Source organism: Erpetoichthys calabaricus, chromosome 17 (assembly GCF_900747795.2).
Source record: "Erpetoichthys calabaricus chromosome 17, fErpCal1.3, whole genome shotgun sequence".
NCBI lineage: Eukaryota > Metazoa > Chordata > Cladistia > Polypteriformes > Polypteridae > Erpetoichthys > Erpetoichthys calabaricus.
This window is the reverse complement of record NC_041410.2, coordinates 49,065,061-49,085,619: the sequence shown is the minus strand read 5'-3', so window position 1 is coordinate 49,085,619 and position 20,559 is coordinate 49,065,061. Positions and strand designations below refer to the sequence as shown.

At 40.1% G+C, this 20,559-nt stretch overlaps 1 protein-coding gene across 4 annotated transcripts in view; it reads left to right on the top strand.

Annotated features, from left to right (window-relative positions):
* LOC114667812 (lactase-like protein) overlaps nucleotides 1–20,559 on the top strand; it is a 36,918-nt gene that overhangs the window by 8,236 nt on the left and 8,123 nt on the right. For all 4 annotated transcript variants that reach the window (XR_007933728.1, XM_051920323.1, XM_028823295.2 and 1 more), the window contains exons 2-9: nucleotides 1,028–1,194; nucleotides 10,887–11,047; nucleotides 11,122–11,209; nucleotides 11,295–11,404; nucleotides 11,493–11,621; nucleotides 11,735–11,830; nucleotides 20,029–20,083; nucleotides 20,167–20,328. Coding sequence is in view for 3 of the 4 variants with exons in the window: in XM_051920323.1 (XP_051776283.1) it covers nucleotides 1,068–1,194; nucleotides 10,887–11,047; nucleotides 11,122–11,209; nucleotides 11,295–11,404; nucleotides 11,493–11,621; nucleotides 11,735–11,830; nucleotides 20,029–20,083; nucleotides 20,167–20,328 (928 nt within the window). In the remaining variant the exon portion in view is untranslated. The remainder of the gene's footprint in view (nucleotides 1–1,027; nucleotides 1,195–10,886; nucleotides 11,048–11,121; nucleotides 11,210–11,294; nucleotides 11,405–11,492; nucleotides 11,622–11,734; nucleotides 11,831–20,028; nucleotides 20,084–20,166; nucleotides 20,329–20,559) is intronic.

Genomic DNA, 20,559 nt, shown 5'->3' with positions numbered 1-20,559 from the left:
GCTACTTCCAGCAGGATAACGTGCCATGTCACAAAGCTCAAATCATTTCAAACTGATTTCTTGAACATAACAATGAGATCACTGTACTCAAATGGCCTCCAAAGTCACCAGATCTCAATCCAATAGAGCATCTTTGGGATGATGGAACAGGAGATTTGCATCATGGATGTGCAGCTGAGAAATCTGCAACAACTGTGTGATGCTGTCATGTCAATATGGACCAAAATCCCTGAGGAATGTTTCCAGCACCTTGTTTACACCATGATTACATCTTGCCTGAAGAAGGGGCCTGAGCTGCCTTGAAAGCTTGCATATTGTAATCTTTTTAGTTGGCCATTTTGCTTGATTTCATATTGTATCCATAATTGCTAACACGTTACAACACCCTACTACTACAGCACCTTGTTAAATTTATGCCATGAAGAATTACGGCAGTTCTGAAAGCAAAATGGGGTCCAACCCGGTACTAGCAAGGTGTACCTAATAAAGTGGCTGGCGAGTGTGTAACATTTAACTTTGTGCTTTGCTCTGTGATAACAGTTTACATTTACAAAGTCTTATTCTGTAAATGATGAACTATTCTGGGATCTTTGGATGTTATTTAATGGCAGAGGGGTATTGTTAGAATGTACCTTTTGTCTGAGTGCTCAGTGGTGGGACTGAAATGTTTATTAGCTACTAAATGTAAATGAGCCTAAGTGGTAAGAGGAGTTGTTGCTTAAGACTAATCACATTTGCTATGGAGAGCCTAGCTGCTCACATAGTGAGTCTCCACCAGTTGGTGTAAATAAAGGATGTCTTTGGATTTCATTTATAACGATAATTGTTATTTACTAAGCATTTTCCACTATGCATAATATGTTATATTTGTAAATACTCTTCAAATAACACTTCTTTTATTTTACTTTAAATAATTGGTAGTTCTTGTCCATTTATATTTCTTCTTATTTTGATTTTAATTTATAAATGTGAAATACTAATAAGGCTATGATAACTTTTAAAACTGCTGTGTTCTTGTGTTCCCCAGATCTGCCCTGAAACTGACAAGGCTGTGCCCAGGTGGTGCCATGCAGTGGCCAGGCTCACTCCGCATGTGTCATGTGTTTATGTTGGTGCTGCATCTGTCTAAATCTGAGGACTTCAACTGGGCAAAGAACGACCACGGCTCCTTCTATTATGGCACTTTTCCAGCTGGTAAGGGGGAATAACCAGACAGACATTGTGTGCAAATGCTTGATGGCAATGCTGAGGAGAAAGAGGGAGGTGATGTGTGATGGGGAACAGCAGACGTGAGTGATGAAGGGAAAGGAGAGGGAGGAGGATAATCAAACAAAAAAAGACAGAAAATGCAGGCACTTTACCACAAAACATCTAACATATATAATAAATTATGGGGGGCAACCTTTAAAAAAAATCTAAACACAAATAAACATTAGACAGTCTGGATGAGAACAGGCCAGTCAGCCCACCAAAGCTTGCCAGTCCTATCCACTTAATTCTTCCAAAATAACATCAAGTTGAATTTTGAAAATCCCTAAACTCTTACTATTTATCACATTACTAGGTACCTTATTTCACATGCTTGTGGTTCTCTGTGTAAAGAAAAACTTCTTAACATTTGTGTGAAATTTACCCTTAAGAAGTTTACAAAGGTAGGAGGACAAAAGTATATGCAAAGTTTTTACAAAATATGAAGCGGTTTTATTATGTGTCAGAGCTTCCAGAAACAGCACCATGCAGCAGCCTTTACAGAAGCTCTATTTCTCTTTTAATTAGAATTATTAATGTTTTTTAATGTAATCAGAGTACTAGAACAATCTAGATGAGAACAGGCCATTCAGCCCAACAAAAGTCACCAGTCCTATTCACTTAATTCCTCCAAAATAACATCAAGTTGAGTTTTGAAAGTCCCTAAAGTACTACTGTCTACCACACTACTTGGTCACTTATTCCATGTGTCTGTGGTCCTCTACCTGAAGAAAAACTTCCTAATGTTTGTATGAAATTTAATAGATAGATAGATAGATACTTTATTAATCCCAAGGGGAAATTCACATACTCCAGCAGCAGCATACTGATACAAAAAAAAACAATATTAAATTAAAGAGTATAAAAATGCAGGTAAAAACAGACAATAACTTTATATAATGTTAACGTTTACCCCCCGGGTGGAATTGAAGAGTCACATAGTTTGGGGGAGGAACGATCTCCTCAGTCTGTCAGTGGAGCAGGTCAGTGACAGCAGTCTGTCGCTGAAGCTGCTCCTCTGTCTGGAGATGACACTGTTTAGTGGATGCAGTGGATTCTCCATAATTGATAGGAGCCTGCTGAGCGCCCGTCGCTCTGCCACGGATGTCAAACTGTCCAGCTCCATGCCTACAATACAGCCTGCCTTCCTCACCAGTTTGTCCAGGCACAAGGCGTCCTTCTTCTTTATGCTGCCTCCCCAGCACACCACCACATAGAGGAGGGCACTCGCCACAACCGTCTGATAGAACATCTGCAGCATCTTATTGCAGATGTTGAAGGACACCAGCCTTCTAAGGAAGTATAGCCGGCTTAATAATGTTAATGTTAATATTAATTTCTTAATAATCTTAACAAGTTTCCAACTATGTCCCTATGTTCTTGATGTACTCCTTTTAAAATCACAGTCTTGATCAACTGAACTAATTCCCTTCATATTTTTAAACACTTCCATCATGTCTTCTCTTAATCTTCTTCTGCTTAAACTGTAAAGGCTCCACTCTTTTAATCTTTCCTTGTAATTCATCCTCTGTATCCCTGGAATGAACCTAGTCACTCTTGTCTGGACCTTTTCTTTGTCCTTTTTGTAGCCTGGAGACCCAAACTGTATACAGTACTCCAGATGGGGCCTCACCAGTGTGCTATAAAGCTTAATTAATTAATATTATTAACTAATAACGTTAGGATTTGGCCTCTGGCTTCTTACCATACATTTTTGAATGAATTTTTAAATTAAACTGAAGAGATGCTGCTGTCAACACTGACCCGTGCACCGGCCCGACTCAACTGCCTCTCAGACAAGCTGTCACACGGTGAGCATAAAAGATCTGACTGAGAATATAAAAGACTCTGAGGAATGTAAAGTGGGATCTCTTAAACACTCTGGTATTCACCTGGTAGCGCTGCCATCTAAAGAGCCCTGTTACATCCTATCAGAAAAACTGCTCATCTGAAAATGGAAAGTGCATATGCATCCGGAGCAAGGACAAAAGTAACAAGCTTGTCTGGACGTGGAAGAGGTGAAGATCCAGAGCGAGGATAAAAGTAAGCTGGAAAGGATGCAGACCTGGCCTGACTTCACGTAATGAGAAAAGTACTTTTGCATTCATAGACCACATGACAATGTGGTCTGTATTGTTCAATGTCCCTGCCTAGGAAAGTAAGTTACATCATCCTGAGTGACTCAGCAACAGAAACAATTCACTCTGTACTAATGTCTTAATGATAAATCATTCTGAATGCTGGTGACTTCAAACAAACTATCAAGTGTCTATTAGGTCTATTGGTGGACGCTACAAGCTGGACCTTCTCTATCCAAATATTTAAACTTTAAACGTTAACCTGTGGTACAACACGAGCAGGTCTGACCATCTTATTGCCACCTACAAGCCTGTTATTGACAGCAGCAGCTCTCAGTTATCCAAGTTAGACGTTTGTATGTGTGTTTATGGGGTTGTTGTTTGTTTCTATTATATTTATTCATTTTATTTATTTATGGGAGCTGCTGTAAATTTTTAATTTCCCCTTGAAAATAAATAAAGTGTAATCTTTACAGGGAGAGTTAAAAATATAACAAAAAGAGAAAAGTGATTGAAGTCCTAAAGCTGCACAAGGCCTACTTACATACCTTAATGTACCTGACTGTCACGTAAGGTGGCTGGTCCACTTTCTCACCTTCCTCAAGAATACTTCTCTCCACACCCTCATCACTGCTCCTAATGGAACTGAAAAGCATAAGTCCAAAATTTTTCAGGTCAGTTATTTCTTCACAAATATGGTATATATTAATTTTCCACATAAAATAGTGTTCTAAAACTGAGCATTTATAAGAAAAAAATTAAAAACACATTGTTCTTGCAGTTTACAATGTGGCTGAAGTGTACACAGGTCCATAAATGAATGAAAAAGTCAACTAAAGTGGCTTTATTGTCATAACATTCGTATACCGTATTGCAGCATACAGTGGCATGAAATAACATTCCTCAGGACCTCAGTGCAAAATATACACAAATACATGACAAATGCAAGACAAGTAAAAACAAAAACAAAAAAAAAAACTATGTTACAGGTGAAAAGTTTTAGAACACCCCAGTTTTTCTTCAAATTTAATCAATTGAAATGCAATGAATAACCTAAAATGATGAAAAGATAAGCAGCAAACTGCCAAAGGTTTGAATTTAAAGTCTAGGTTAGCAAAAACTGAAAAAAAGCAAATTTCAGAGTGTTATTTATTAATTTACTTATTTATTAGAATGGCCCCTCTTCAGGGAACAACTAACAGGTTACAACCTACAGATGTCCTGCTGCAATTAAAGTAAATGAAGCTTTGCGAGTTGAAGCAAACAATTTGCACAGGTGTCCCAACTTCTGTTGATTACTTAAAAGCCCTCTGTGTGTCTTAAAGCAGAGTTGGAACAGACAGTGTTACTACAATCTCCACACTGTACAAAGTTGTAAATTCCAATAATGGCAAGAAAATAGCAATTAACAAATGAAACAAAGCAGAGCATTATTACCCTTCGAAGTGTAGGCCTTTCATTTAGAGAAACTGCATAAAAAAATCAAAGTGTCAGTGAGTACAGTGGTGTCCTACACAATCCAAAGGCAATTGGAAACTGGAAGAGATCTGGGGGACCCAAAGTCACAACCCAATCAGAAGACAACGTTCTGAGAGTCATCACCTTGTGTGATCCGATGCCTCACAGAACAACAGCTTCACACACAGCTTAACAGTGGAGGTCGATAAAAGGAAATCTCAGTTTGTAATGTGAAGAGGAGACTTTGTGCTGCAGGTCTGACAGGACGAGTGGCAGTAAGAAAGCCCTTCCTTAAAGGATCAAATAGGGCCTTGAAATAGCGGCTGTGGACTACTGCAGACTGGAAGAAAGTCTTATGGACCGATGAATCAAAATTTGAAATCTCCGTTTCATCATGCAGGATGTTTGTACGCCGTTGAGTTGGTCAAAGGACGGTCCCTCAGTGTGTGACACCAACTGTCAAACATGGAGGAGGAAGTGTGATGGTCTGGGGTGCTTTTGCTGGAGGAAGAGTTGGTGACTTGCACAGAGTGACTGACATTCTGAATCAAAAGGGTTACCACAGTTTGACTGTTATACAAGAAAAAGGTGGCTACTGTGAGGAATCACAAATTGGAATAAAATGTTGTACACTTAATGATTCTTTGACTTATTTTTTTTTTATTTGTCATTGTTTATTTGTTCTATGCCTTGATTTCATGGAAATTAAGACATTCAACTGTAAAAAATTAAATAACTGAGGTGTTATGAAACTTTTGACCAGTAGTGTATAATCTAAATTAATAAATAAATGTAAAGTGAATATAAATAAATAAATATCCATCCATTATCCAACTCGCTATATCTTAACTACAGGGTCATGGGGGTCTGCTGGAGCCAATCCCAGCCAACACAGGGAACAAGGCAGGAAACAAACCCCGGGCAGGGCGCCAGCCCACCGCAGAGCACACACACACACACCAAGGACAATTTAGGATCGTCAATGCACCTAACCTGCATGTCTTTGGACTGTGGGAGGAAACCAGAGCACCCGGAGGAAACCCACACGGTGAAAACATGCAAACTGCACACAGAGAGGACCCGGGAAGCAAACCCAGGTCTCCTAACTGCGAGGCAGCAGCGCTACCACTGCGCCGCTCAATAAATAAATAGCAACAGTAAAACTAATAATAAGAAAACAGCAGTAGTGATAAATGTACTGAATACAAATTCTCTACTAGAGATAGATCTGAAGGTTTTAAACAGCCTTAAAACTTACCAAATGCACCCACTTTGGAGCAGCAAAGGTTTCGATTTAAGAAAACGTGCCTTCCAAGATTATTAGGTGTTCTTGTGAGAATGAGAGGAACCTAAAAATAATTATTTTATCACAGATTTTTGAATTATTTTCCTTGATGTAAGAATGCATTTCCTGTTCGCTTGTAAGGCCACAGCTGCCGTCAGTGGAGTTTCGATTTAAGTAATGTCATGGATCAACGTGAAACCAAACTTGTGTCTGAAGCTCTTTAAAACAATTTTAGAGGTTATTGCATGTGTTAAAAATAAACACAACCTGTTGCAAGGGAAAAACCTTCTTGTAGCATCAGATTATACAGTGCATTCAAAGACATCAATGGACGAATGGTAAACATGAATGATACGTTGTCGCAGGCACTGAGTGTGTTCTCTGTTGTTCGGTTGCAACAACAGTGTTGGAGTCAAAGTGAAGTTAAAAGAATTGGCAGCTATGGTCATGAAAATATGAATGGCAAAATTTACATTTGATGTAAACGATGTGTCATAGCCCATCAAAAGGAGGTGAGAAAGGACTGCGGTTAAGAGAGTAGATGATGAAGAACCACAGGAAATGCAGATTTCAGGACTCAATACGCTCGAATCAACAAATCTGCCTAACGACACCAGCAGAAGCTCAGCAAGGTTGCAGATCATCCACCTTCTGCCTGCACGTCTAAACAGGGTAACTAAGGGAAGCTAACATTACTGTCTAATTGATGAGCAAACATGCCCTGCCAGAGTAGCCGCAGCATTTTAACATGCAGCAAATCCATAGACTACAATGCTTATCTAGATACTTTTAGCTGCAATGACATACAGGGATACAGTAGTCAAAACAACAGAAAGATGCCATCGCTTCTCAAACACATGTGGATCCAAGTAGCTGCAGCGGTCTACGTGTGTGTGAGTGTGTGTCGGTCCCATGGGCATATCCTTTCCGGTGGTGGATTTTGCAATTATTCACTACACGCCTTTTAATGAGTTGTCTGCAGACATGTATTCTCATTTGAGAGTGGCCCCCTGAGACTAAGCAGTGAGTAACATGACATTAATTCATGAAGTCTGGAAATGCTATCAGTATTCTTTTTGCCACTAGCTCAAGGATTTTCAAGTATGGATGTTGAAGTTAAGCAGGTTCATTTTAATCAAGCTTCTGCCTTTTAAGTAGAGTTGAGGGAATTGCATGTTTACAATAGAGCTGACGTGTCAATTTAAAGATCTCTGAAGGTTGAGATACCTAATGAGTAAGGGCTTTTTTTTCCATTAAACTAGCTTTGCTGCCCACCTAAGATGGTTTCAAATCTAAGCAATCAACATAGACTTCAGCGGTAAGTTTTCAGTGCACCATGCATGGTTATATATCATTTGGCATGGGATTCGTAAAAGTGGTGTTGTTAGTGATGTGCCATCAATTGGAATGACAAATGCAATGCATTGTATTACTAAAAATGTTTGTGATGCGCCATCTTGTTGGAACGACAGGGCCATAGCAACTGGACGGACACACAAACAGACATACAGACACTTCAAGGTTGTATTAAAGTGGATTGAATGAAGTTCTCTACTTTTAATACATTATTGTTTATCATAGCACTGGAGAATGGTGACGTCTTGCATGTTTGTAAAAATGTCACATTTGCCTACATATATGATAACTACTAGGGTGGCATAGTGGCGCAGTAGTAGTGCTACTGCCTTGTGGAAAGGAGACCTGGGTTCACGGCTCGGGACCTCCCTACATAGAGTTTGCATGTTCTCTGGGTGTTTTCTTGGGTTTTCTCCCACTGTTCAAAGACATGCAGGTTAGGTGAACTGACCACACTAAATCAGCCCTAGTGTATGTTGGATGTGTGTATGTGTGTTCACCCGGTCATGGACTGGCGTCCTGTCCAGAGTTTGTTCCCTGCCTTATGCCCTATGCTAGTTGGGATAGGCTCCAGCACAATCCTAGTCTGGAATAAGCAGGTTAGAAAATGACATGACAACTACTACTTAATTAAATATTGTGCAATTAAAGGAGGACTGGGCCACAAAATTATTCAGTAATGAAGCCGCAGAGAACAGCAGTGTTTTGTACATTGTGTGTCCACCAGGGGGCGCTGCAGAACCCCAAACACCCAGCACAATGGCACAGACACAAGTTCCAGTTAAGACAAAGGGTTTTATTGTGTTAAGCTCTTACACACACACACACACACAAACACACACACACATTTCCCAGGGTCACAAACTATAAATCACACTCGCAGCAAACCTTCTGTCTCTTCTTCGCTCCTCCAGGTAAGCTTTGTCTTCCTCCTTCCGACTCTCTGATGGCCTCATGTTAAGTGTTTTTTTCTTAAGGATACACAGCTGTTTATTTTTCATTGTGCATGTGGAAATGCTCTTAACTTTAACTATTAAACATAGTTGTGAGTGCTACTGTTGATTTTTTTACAATTTGATTTCACCAAACGTTTAAGTTATCTCCGATCACGATCATTCAGGATTTTTTCCAATCACATTTCTTCCTCAGAGATGATGGTTCACCACTATCCTTCCAGGTTTTAATAATGCACGTAACCCAATTTGAGTAGTTTCAGCAATCTCCTTAGATGTTTTCTTTGCTTGATGCAGGCTAATAATTTGACCCTTCTGAAACAGCGCACCATCTTTTCCACGACCACAGGATTTGTCTTCCGACATGGTTGTTTAAGAACTGAGAAGCTACTCACTGCATCAGTTAGGGTTAAATAACTCATGGTCATCTGAAACATATTAATCAGTGCAGTACTTATCTAATGGAAGGCTCTTACCTATTTGCTTCGTTAAATCTAAGTGGTGACTTTTTTTTGGTCAGACAGAATTATAAATTCAGCACCTTCACAAAGTATTCAGACCCCTTCACTTTTTAGATATTTTTTTATGTTGCAGCTATGTGGTAAAATCATAAAAATTTATTATTTTTTCCCTCGTAATGCAACACTCAATGCCCAAGAATGACAAAGTGAAAACAAAATTTTAGACATTTTTGCAAAGTTAATAAATATAAAAAAACCAAAACGCATATTGACACAAGTATTCAGAGCCTTTACTCAGTGCTTAGTTGAAGCCCCTTTGGCAGCGGTTTGTCCGGCCGTCTTCATGGATGTGACGAGAGAAGCTTCACAATTTCTGGATTTGAGGGTTTTCTGTCATTGTCAACCTCTGTCAGGTTGGATGGAGACCATCGATGGATGGCTATTTTCAGGTCTCTGCATTGATGTTAAGTTGGGTTAAAGTCCAGACTCTGGCTGGGCCATTCACGGACATTCATGGCGTTGTCCCTAAGCCACTCCATTGCTGTCTTTGCTTTGTTCTTAAGGTCATTGTCTTGTTAAAAGGTGAACCTTCAGCCCAGTTTAAGGTCCAGAGTGCTCTGGAGCAGGTTTTTATTCAGGTTATCTCTGTACTTTGTTCCATTCAGTTAACTGTGTCTAGTCCCCCATTTCCCATCTGTAAAAAACAACCCCTCAGCATGATGCTGCCACCCCCATGTGTCACTGTTGGAATGGTATTGCACAAGTGATGAGAGGTGCCTGGTTTCCACCAGACGTGATGCTTAGAGTCAAGGCCAAACAGTTCATTCCCTGCTTCATCAAACCAGAGAATCCTGTTACGCATAGTCTTAAAGTCCTCTACGTGTATTTTTGCAAACTCAAAGCAGGCTTTCATGTGTCATTTGGCCAATTTACAATAAAGCTCAGATTGGTGGAGTGTTTCAGTGGTGGTTGTCCTTCTGAAAGTTTCTCCCATTTCCACATAGACTCTCTGCCAGAGTGAGCATCAGGTTCTTCCTCACCTCTCTTACTGAGGCCCTTTTCTCCCATTTGCTTAGTTTGGCAGGTAGCCACCTCTAGGAAGAGCCGTGGTTGTTTCAGAATTCTTCCATTTAAGAATTGTGGAGGCCACTGGCCTCATGGGAATCTTCAATGCTGCACACATTTTTTGTAGCTTACCCCAGATTTGTTCGTTGACAGAATCGCGTCTCTAAACTCTGCAGGCAATTCCTTCGACCTCACGGCTTGGTTTTTGCTCAACTGTTGGACCATCTATAGAAGAATATGAGCCTTTTTTAATTACATGCAATCAATTGAATTAACCACAGGAGGACTCCAAGGAAGATGAAACATCTCAACGATGATCAATAAAATGGGATGCAACTTAGTAATATTTCAGGTGTCATAGGAAAGGGTCTGAATACTTATTGTCAACGGGACACTTATTTTTTTTTATTTTTAATACATTTGTAAAAAATCCTAAAATCCTGTTTTGGTATATTAAGTGTTGTCTGATGAGGAAAAAAATGAATTTAAATGATTGTAGTACAAGGCAGCAATATAACAAAATGTGAAACGAGAGAAGGGGTCTGAATACTTTCTAATGGGACTGTACCTGGAAATAAATAACATTTCATTTATTAAAAGAAGGAGCTTTTGGGGGTAGGGATTCCACGACTGTATGAGACCGCACCTCAACACATGGAGGAGTCGTCTACAATTGAACTGTTTAAAACAAGATTAAAGACTCATTTCTATTCACTTCTATTCCATGACCTTCAGTAATACTGATGGTTTCCTCATTATGATTATATAACATCACTTCTATTTATTATTTATTTTATTTTTATTTATGTTCATATATTTTTATTTCTATTTATGTTTTGTTTGTTTTTGTTTTTTTTCTTCTGTTATTGTAAAGCACTTTGGCCACAGCATTCCTATGTTGTTTTAAATGTGCTATATAAATAAATTGGCAATGACATTGAGGGAGCTTCTCGCCATTTTTCTGCACATGTCTGTCTTACAGGTTTTTCGTGGGGTGTCGGCAGCTCCGCCTATCAGACAGAGGGAGCCTGGGATAGAGATGGGAAAGGAATGAGCATCTGGGACGTGTTCAGCCACAGGCAGGGAAAGGTGCAGCACAATGAGACAGGAGACTCATCCTGCGATGGCTACTATAAAGTGAAGGTAATGGGTTTAGCCCGATGCTGTGTTTTCCCCCATGGCAGCTCATGTCACATTGCTGCTCCCCTTCTCTGCAGGATGACATTGCCTTGATGAAGGAACTGAAGCTCAGCCACTATAGGTTTTCCATTTCCTGGCCCAGGATTCTTCCTACTGGAATCAAATGTAAGATGGTGGCCACATGTGGGCGACCAACTTTCCTGTTTACCTATTTCTCCAAGTGGTAATGAGATTCTGCTTCTCTCTCCAGCCAACCATGTCAACGAGAAGGGCATCAAATACTATGATGATCTCATCAATGTGCTGCTGGAAAACAAGATGACACCCATTGTCACCCTGTACCATTGGGATCTGCCGCAGGTTTGCAACTCCTAGCCATGTCATCAGTAACTAGACTGCTGTGTGCACCTCCATAACACACCAGGCTCACTGTCTCTCTTCCTTGTAGACGCTTCAGGAAAAGTTTGGTGGGTGGCAGAACATTAGCATGATAGGCTACTTCAGTGACTTTGCCGGACTTTGCTTCGAGAGGTTTGGCAACCGTGTGAAGCACTGGATTACTTTTAGCCACCCATGGGTGAGTAGACCTTGGCAGACAGGGTCATTCTGCTCCTGCCTGACTTGTCCATCTGGTAATGCAGACACCATTATGTTTTTTTTTTTTTGTTGTTGTTGTTGTTTTTGCGCCAGTCTGTTGCTGTGGAGGGCTATGAAACAGGCAAACATGCACCTGGGATGCAGATGAAGGGCAGTGGAGCCTACAGAGCCGCCCATCACATCATCAAGGTGAGGATATTCCTTTGGCCTGCACTGCCACATTCATATTTTCTACCTCAGCATCAAAGAGTTCAAAAAGCTTCAAACCCATACAAGTAACTGGTGGGTTACTAATGCCCTAATAAAACAAACTCTTTTATCTAGCTGCTTTACAGTGCCTAATGGGTATGGCTTACCCGTATGAGTACAGCTACCTTAAACACAATGAGACTTTATTATAGCTGCTTTATAGCGCCCCACATGTACAGCTTCATCCACTCATCAACTGCTACCTCAAGCAACGGTTGTCTTCAGAGCTGAGTCTCACACAACACCCGGCCATTTACCAACGCAAGTGCTCGTTCACCACGCTGCTTCTTTCTCACCATGTCGCAATCACCCACATTAGGCTCTTATCACTGTACTTTGGCCCAACCAAACAATATAGACTTATTATTGCAATAAAGCAAAATTAATAATACTGTAAAACCAATAGTAGTAAAAAGTTGGAAATGTATTTTAAAAGAGCATTTTAAAGGTCCTTTCATTAAGGATACAGATGATGAGTGTTGCTTCAAGCTTGGGTGCATACCTGCCTAAGAGGTTTCTTCAGTCCACAGAGGTCTTTTATCTGCTAGTTTCATTGGTAATGCAGACATCTTGTTGGGGTGATGGTCTTCTCACTCTTCTTGTGTTATTTCTGAGCAGGATGCACCTGAAATTTAGTGCTTATTTAAAGGTGGAGATAATAGTCTCCTATAAAATAAAACTCTAAAGTCTGTATGGGTGTGTGTGAGAGACAGAGAGAGTGAGAGAGAGAGACTGATCCCTCAGAGCAATGTGATTGGTCAGTTTGGTTTTGGTGATGTGACTGAAAGAGGAAGGACAAGTATGAGAGTAAAGGCGAAGGAGGCAAGCTGAGAGTCGTTTTCAAAAACAGGAAGTTTAAAAATGGACAGGAGGTGAGCAAGTTACCTCAAAATGACAAGAGTCTGAGAAGCAAGCTTTATGGGATTGCACTGGACTGAGGGAGTGCCGGTCAAGAGAGGTTCAGACATGCAAGGATGCCGAGGAAAGGTGCTAAAGGGGCATGTAGGGCTAGTGATATCTAATATTTTTAAATTTATTCTACTACCCATCTTCAGTAGATAATGTGACTAGTGGTTACATAAATATTCAATAATCTTAAAACCATCGTCATGTTTACGCTACAGAATTGCATTCTTTTTCTCAGGCTGATGCCATTGCTAACTTTATTTGCTCCAGGCTAATAAATAAAGTTGTTTCACATTCTAGTAATAATAACCGATATTCCTAGATGTCTGTTTTTTTGGGGGTATTCTAAAAGCATTAAAGATTCAGAGTTTAAAACCATACCTAGCAGTTTGGACTACTATGCACTACAACCTGTTCAGTGTAGCCATCTTTATTGCAGATAGTTAATCAGTTCACAATTCAAAAAATATTTGCAAACTTTGTAGCAGCTTGCTAATCGGTTTCTTTGACTTTGTCAAACTTCTCATCTCTCTATTATAATAAAAAAATCTTGGGACAAGACAAGACAAGACTTTTTGAACAGACTGTTTGGAAGGAAGTCCCGCGAGATGGAGCCTTTTGCCATGAGACTCTTTCAAGTCACACCCTACTTACAATTATTTTCAAACAAGACCACGGTCATCAGGTGCATTCCGGCACTTAACATGGACAGACACCAATCCATTAAAGGGCTTACTTATGAACACACACACACACACTTACAAAGATCCAGTTTAGAATCACCCATTCATCTGAAAATGGCAGCGAGAAACGATAAAGTCAAACGAATTAATGTGAAAATTGTCGATTGGTTACACGACAAATTGGTTAAATGCGTATTAATAGACTTTGCTGAAGCAGTTGGTGGTGATGGTGCGGAAGATGAAAACATCAATTTACAATATCCCGTAGAATATCTACAAGCGTTAACACCATGTGGTCTTCCACCGGCCGAATTACTGCTGAAAGAAGGATGTATCGTAATGTTATTGCGTAATTTATGTATGAGTGATGAACTATGCAATGGAACAAGATTAGTTGTATTAAAAATTGGTCGAACAATTTTAACATGTAAAATTTTAACAGGTGACAAGAAAGGTAACATAGTACATATTCTGCGAATAACATTAGACACCAAAGGAGATCTTGATATGCCATTCGTATTAAAACGTTTACAGTTTCCCGTGAGAATAGTTTTTCCTATGACAATTAAATCACAAGACAAACATTCGAAAAAGTCGGTTTATTTATTAGAGAGAAAGAACAGATATTCACTCAAGGGCAGTTATACGTTGCGTTGTCACGATGTAAATCCAAATATGGAATCAAAATTCTATGTGATCTTGAAGAAAAGTTAATTCCAAATATTGTTTTAACTGAAGTTTTAAAGTAAAAGTGAAAATAATGCACATGTAACAATTCCCATGAAAATAACAATCTCTTTAAATTGTATATCCGATTAACCAAACCCAGGGGTTGGCGAACAAAGCGAGCAGGGGGCAGAGCCTCCTAGTTTTATATATGTAAATAGAGCATTATGTACTGTGGCACGCGGCTGGTGGTGCTACCCAGCCGGGACGCCCAAGAGGTCTGGAGGAGGGCCTCCTCCAGACCACGAGGGGGCGACTGCCCTGGTTGCTTTGGGGGCCACGGGTACCGAGCTTTGAAGCTCAACCCTGTAGGGGCCCGTGGTCACCGCCAGGGGGCGCCCGGATGCCTTGGGAGCCCTGGACCTCAGCACTTCCACTACACCCGGAAGTGCTGGAGGGAAGAAGAGCAGGGACACCCTGAGTGCTTCCGGGGATGCAGCCGGCACTTCCGCCACACTGGGGCGTGTCGTGGAAGATTGCCGGGAGACACCTGGAGCACATCCAGGTGATTATAAAAGGGGCCGCCTCCCTTCATTCAGGGCTAGAGTCAGGTGGAAGAGGACAAGGTCTGGAGGAGAGAGAAGGAGGCGGCCTAAAGAAGAGGCATAGTGTGGTGTTGGCCAGGACTTTGGGGGAGTCTGTGGGTTGTGTGGCACTTATTATTGTACAGTAAATATAGTTGTAAATAAATGTGTGGTGGTGAATTTACCATGTCTACCTGTCTGTGTCCAAGGCTCGTTCCACAGTATATATAGTCACAATTCAGTATAGTGAGTTTGAACATTTATTAAAGAACTTTTCACTATGGCTTGTTTCTACCACCATACAATATTTAAAGCATAAGTTCAGTATTTTTCAAGTCCAAGTTATTTTTTCACAAACATGGTATATTTGCATGCACCTCCCAAATTTGTGTCCTAAAGTCTAGCATTTTCTAGAAATTTTAAAATGTATCTTGCCCTTTTGAGGTTTTACATTAGTGTGATACGTGGTCCATGGTATAGAGCAGACTTTAAATAAATAATCAGGTCCCGATAACGTGTAGGCTCAGAGCAGGTGCAGGTGTGCGCCTGATGGCACCGCTCCAGGGCTGATTGGGCACTCATGTGCACAAGTCAGTGGGTCAGTCAGGTGTCACATTCACGCCTCGGTGTTGGCAGAGGGTCACATCTGTGCCCAATCAGGCAAATATGAGAGGAGCCTGCATAGCAGAGGGAGAGAACAAAGACAGAGTAGTAAAAAGGACAGAAATGGAGATAAAAAAAAGGAAAGAAGTAAAAGGAAGGAATGGAGGTTAAAGGGAGAGGAGAAAAAAATGAAAGGAAAAGAGAGAAAGGAGGGAGAGAGCCCATGCTGAAGAGAACACGGGCAGGTGGTCAGATGAGAGCTTCAGGTCTGCAGGAAGCTGAGGTTGAGGACGGGGCCCTCCTACTACTGAGCGATTTCCAGGGAGTAGGAGTGACCTGATGTGCGGTGTCTCACGCTGATGCTGTGTTTGTAGCTCAGTGCATTGCCCCCATGGTTGCAGAGGGCCTGAGCCATCGACGGTTGACTGCACCTGTCGGCAGGCATCTCCTCTTACTGCGAGGTCCGGACAGGATAAGTGAAGGAGATGCCAGGTTTTAGAGAGTAGCGTTGTGGCTTATGAGTTTATTGTAAAGGAACTGTCTCTTGGATTTTAACCTCATTTTTAGTGGAGTATAAATTATGGATTTTGAACCTCCACATTTTCACATGGATTTTTATTGGAATATTTATTTATCGTTTTGATGCACTGCATTATTGATTTTAAGTTTTTTTATTTTAATAAAAGCACTTAAATCACTTTTTGCACTTACCCTTTACTGCATGTGTGTGTCCTCATTTGCCCACCTCATCTCGGTCTATGATTATCAACAGTTCCAGGTTTAAGGGACTCCTAAACGTAATGGGGAGTATGGAGCCAGCCCAGACTGTCACAATTAAAATTAATGGGACATAAGTAACAAAAGCCTAAAAACTTACTGAATGTGTCCATTTTTCAAGCCAAAACAGTTGTTAAATATTGATCCACGACTGGCGATTATACACCCAATGTAAAATAGCTTATACAACAAAATAGCTTTGAACAAAAAACACCAATATTATGAGATTCAGCCATTTTAAAAGACAACCAGCTGTGCGCACTACCTTAGGCCTCGCAGTCTTCCGCAATAACCTTTCACCCCCACAGGGAGTGGTTTCCTCTTGAACGACAAATCAAAATAAACTGTTCGTGCCACGAGATTGGTTTCGAGTAACCCAGCAGGGGCATACACCTGGTTTCTTTAAAACCTCCGTTGACATGGAGTTCTCCTTTGGCAAAACCCTCCAGCGTCATTAAACTGCGCAAAAAAAAGAGTTAAACGTCATCATCACCCACTGTAAAGCTGAAAACAAGCATGAAGCCTGTGATTTGTTTTTAGTGTTTTATAAATATGCTTAGTCCTTTATGTGCTGTGAAGTAAATAACATCCATCCACTTTTTTACATTCTCACGGTATGAACACTGGTTACTGTATCACCCAATCACAATGTTTCATCATATTTATAGCAGATGGCTGGATTAAAACTAAACTGGCACTTTTTTATTAAATTTCTGTTACTGGATTGCATGCAGCACACTCCTTTCTTCTTAGCTTTGAGCCTGAGCCCTGCAAAGGACTGGCATACCAGAACTTGTGCTTCTTGACTTACAACCGAGTGTTGCTGGGATAACAATAATGCAGGTATTTTTACTTCAATCAAATAAGTATTGTGGCGGCATGGTGGCGCAGTGGTAGCGCTGCTGCCTCGCAGTAAGGAGTCCTGGGTTCGCTTCCCGGGTCCTCCCTGCGTGGAGTTTGCATATTCTCCCCGTGTCTGTATGGGTTTCCTCCTACACTCCAAAGGCATGCAGATTAGGTGCATTGGCGATCCTAAATTGTCCTTGGTGTGTGGGTGTTTGTTTGTGCGTATGCCCTGCCCGGGGATTTGTTCTTGCCTTGCGCCCTGTGGTGGCTGAGTTTGGCTAAAGCAGACACCCGTGACCCTGTGTTAGGATATAGCGGGTTGGAAAATGACTGACTGACTAAAATAAGTATTGCATTAAGATACTTGTTACTTTAAAAAGTAATAAGACTAAATAACGCACATTAATTTTAAAGTTACCCCCAACACTGCTCATGAGATTGTGCTGCTGAGTGTAGTGCTGTGTGTTCAGCTCATCAACATAGTTAACAATTTCTGAAAAATTGAGGCAAATTATTTCAACCAAGAGAAGAAATATTGCAATTGGCCAAACATTTGCTTTGGGAAATTAATCTTGTGGGCAATTTCACCGTCTTCTACCTGTGGATGCTGAAAGTGAGTGCGTAGCTAACACATGCACAGGTTAACACAGTGCAATAGAATCCTCAACTATAACCCAGTTAAGGGTTTGCATGGCCACATAATCCGGTTACTTGTGCAGAAATCTACATTTGCTAACCTGGTTTCTTTAACTGAAATATGGGTTTGCATGACATTTATGAAACCAGTCTTCTATGAATAACCGGGTTATTACAGCACATGTAAATACACTAAATTGAATTAACTAACAGATTGATGCCAAAGTGACAGTACAATAAATTGGTTGATAATAGTGAAACATTATTAAGTCTCCATCTCATAATAAATGTATGCCCTTATTCTTATCTATTTTACTGAAAAAATTAGATTGTTGGTGTAATTGTAGATAGAGAAATGCTGCCTAAGTTAAATGGCTTAAAAAGAAAAAAAGTGGCCAGGACAAGATAACATTTATCTTAGAAGTGATTAAGTGAGTACATATGCAAATCCGTGACACACAGAGAATTTTCTATAGATTGGGATCTAATAAATGTTATCCTATTATATAAAAAGGGTGATTGAGCCAATCTGAGTAACTATAGGCCAGTAAGCTTAACATTGGAATTGTTGGAAATAATTATTAAGGAAAAGATTGAGCAACACAGGTGTATTAGGAAATAGCATGAGTTTAGATGGAGGAAATATTAATATGCAGGAATTCTATGAGGAGACAACTAAAGCATAAGATGAAGAGACATACATATGATGTTATCTGTCTTGATTTTCAAACTTCCGATAAGGTCCTACATGAGAGGAGTTTATGATCAAGCTAAAAGAAGTGGGAACTCGAGGCACAGCATGTTGTTGGGTGCAAAATGGGCCTAAACACCAAAAGAAAAATTTAGCGGTGTTGAACATGGAGTTTCTTCAGGGGTAGGTGCTGGCTGGATGGATGGATGTGAAAGGTGCTATATGATAGATAGATAGATAGATAGATAATTTAGATTCTTATTCAGATAGTCTAAGTTTGCAGATAGTGCCAAACTAGGAATAGCAGCTAATCACAAATCTCATTACAGACAGAACTGAACAGCAGGTTTGAGCAGTTTTATGTCATATTTAATCTAGCTAAATATAAACTGTTGCATTAAGAATGAAAAATGTTTGATTAAATACACCATGACAGGTTTGAAACTTGAAATTACTGCTTATGAGAAGCATTTAAGAGTTGCAGTGTACTTATCACTGTCTGCATTCACAAGTGAATACAAGTCATAAAGAAGGCTGATAAGAGGTTAGATTATAGAACACAATGTGTAGATTCCAAGTCAAAGTAAGCTATATGTAAGCTATATAACACACTTGAGAAATGTCGTCCGGTGTACTGTGTGTGGTTTTAGTCCTCATATTATAGAAAAGACATAGCAGACTAGAGAAGGTCCAGAAATGAGAGGCTAGGGAGACTAAGCTCATTGCAGGGCTGTGAGTAATGACCGATGTGGAAAGACTAAAGGAGTTAAATCTTTTCAGTATAACCAATCAGAAATTAAGAGGTGACAGAAGTGTTGAAAATTATAAAAGAGAAGTAGTGTGGTGTATTCCAGCTGTTATTTTAAAACAAATTTTTGAACAAGAATACAGAGAAATGGATGGGGCTGATCAAGGGTAATCTTTGTAGATATGTTCCTTTCCTTTTGCTTCACCAAGAAAACTATATACCCGAATAAATTACACAGTAGTTGTAGTAAATAGTTGGATTTTAGGGACATTTAAAACTTAATTTGATGTTAGTCTAGAGAAATTAGGGGAATAACTGTTGTACTGAATGGTTTGTTCTCATCACAATTGTTGTAATAAGTGAGTGGAATGATGTTCCATCTGCAGGATTGCTGGGCTTTCTCCATAATGGAATGAGGTTCATGAAAACCTGAAAATTCCTTGGAGTATCAATGATATACTGCACACTAATGGAAGTTTAAAATAATCTTGTTTACAAAGTTTATAACATCCATTTTTCTTTCTTTCATTTATGTGGATTTGTTCGAAATGAGCCATTCTTGGTTTAAACTATTACCAGTTGATACTCTGGTAGTTGCCTTCTTTTCTGCTGGTAACAGAAAATATATTTTGTGGATTTGATTAAATTAGATTATTAGATTAGACAAATGTTATTAATCCAAAGGGGAAATTCAGATGCATACAGCAACATACACATAAAAAACAGGGATACAGAGCCACAGGACAAACAAATAAATAAATAAAATAAATTTCAAGATGAAGTTAGAGTATATTGAGAGGAAGCACTGAATAGCCTGATAGCAGGTGGAATGGTTCAGTAAGCATTTTTGACCAAAGGACTAAGCAAGACATCACCCAGCAATTCGTGTATCCCAAGAGAACCTGAAAGTGTCGATACCTGGAAGTCTGCTCCACAGTGTCGCTATTGTGTTCTTAAAGCCTAACATACATGTTATTCTGTTGTCTTGTTTGTTGCAGGCACACGCCAGGGTGTGGCATATGTATGACAGTCAGTGGCGCAGCAAACAAAAAGGTGACACGTACTGAAATGGTTTGTTAGGGGATGGACTAGGTGGCTTTAAGTACCTTTGAGTTACCTCTGTTACATCTTTGCAGGAATTGTGGGCATCTCATTGACCGCAGACTGGGGGGAGCCAGTTGATATTTTGGATCAGAAGGATGTGGAAGCAGCTGAGAGATATGTCCAGTTTTCATTGGGATGGTTTGCCTCGCCTATCTTCAATGGGGATTATCCACAAGTGATGAAAGACTTCATAAGTAAGAAAAGTCACTGGACCTTATCACAGTGTCGCCTAAGTTAATAAAAATCAAAATGGATGGCAAATATCTGCAGGGCAAGAGTAGTGACTTTTTTGTCAATAGCTACCTACAGGTGAAAATGAGTGAAGTTTAATGGAGGCAGTTTATTTAATCCCTTCATACTGCACGGTTTATGGAAGCATTAGGTCCAGGTAATTCCACTGTCGAAACTGTTGTTTGCCCTAACAA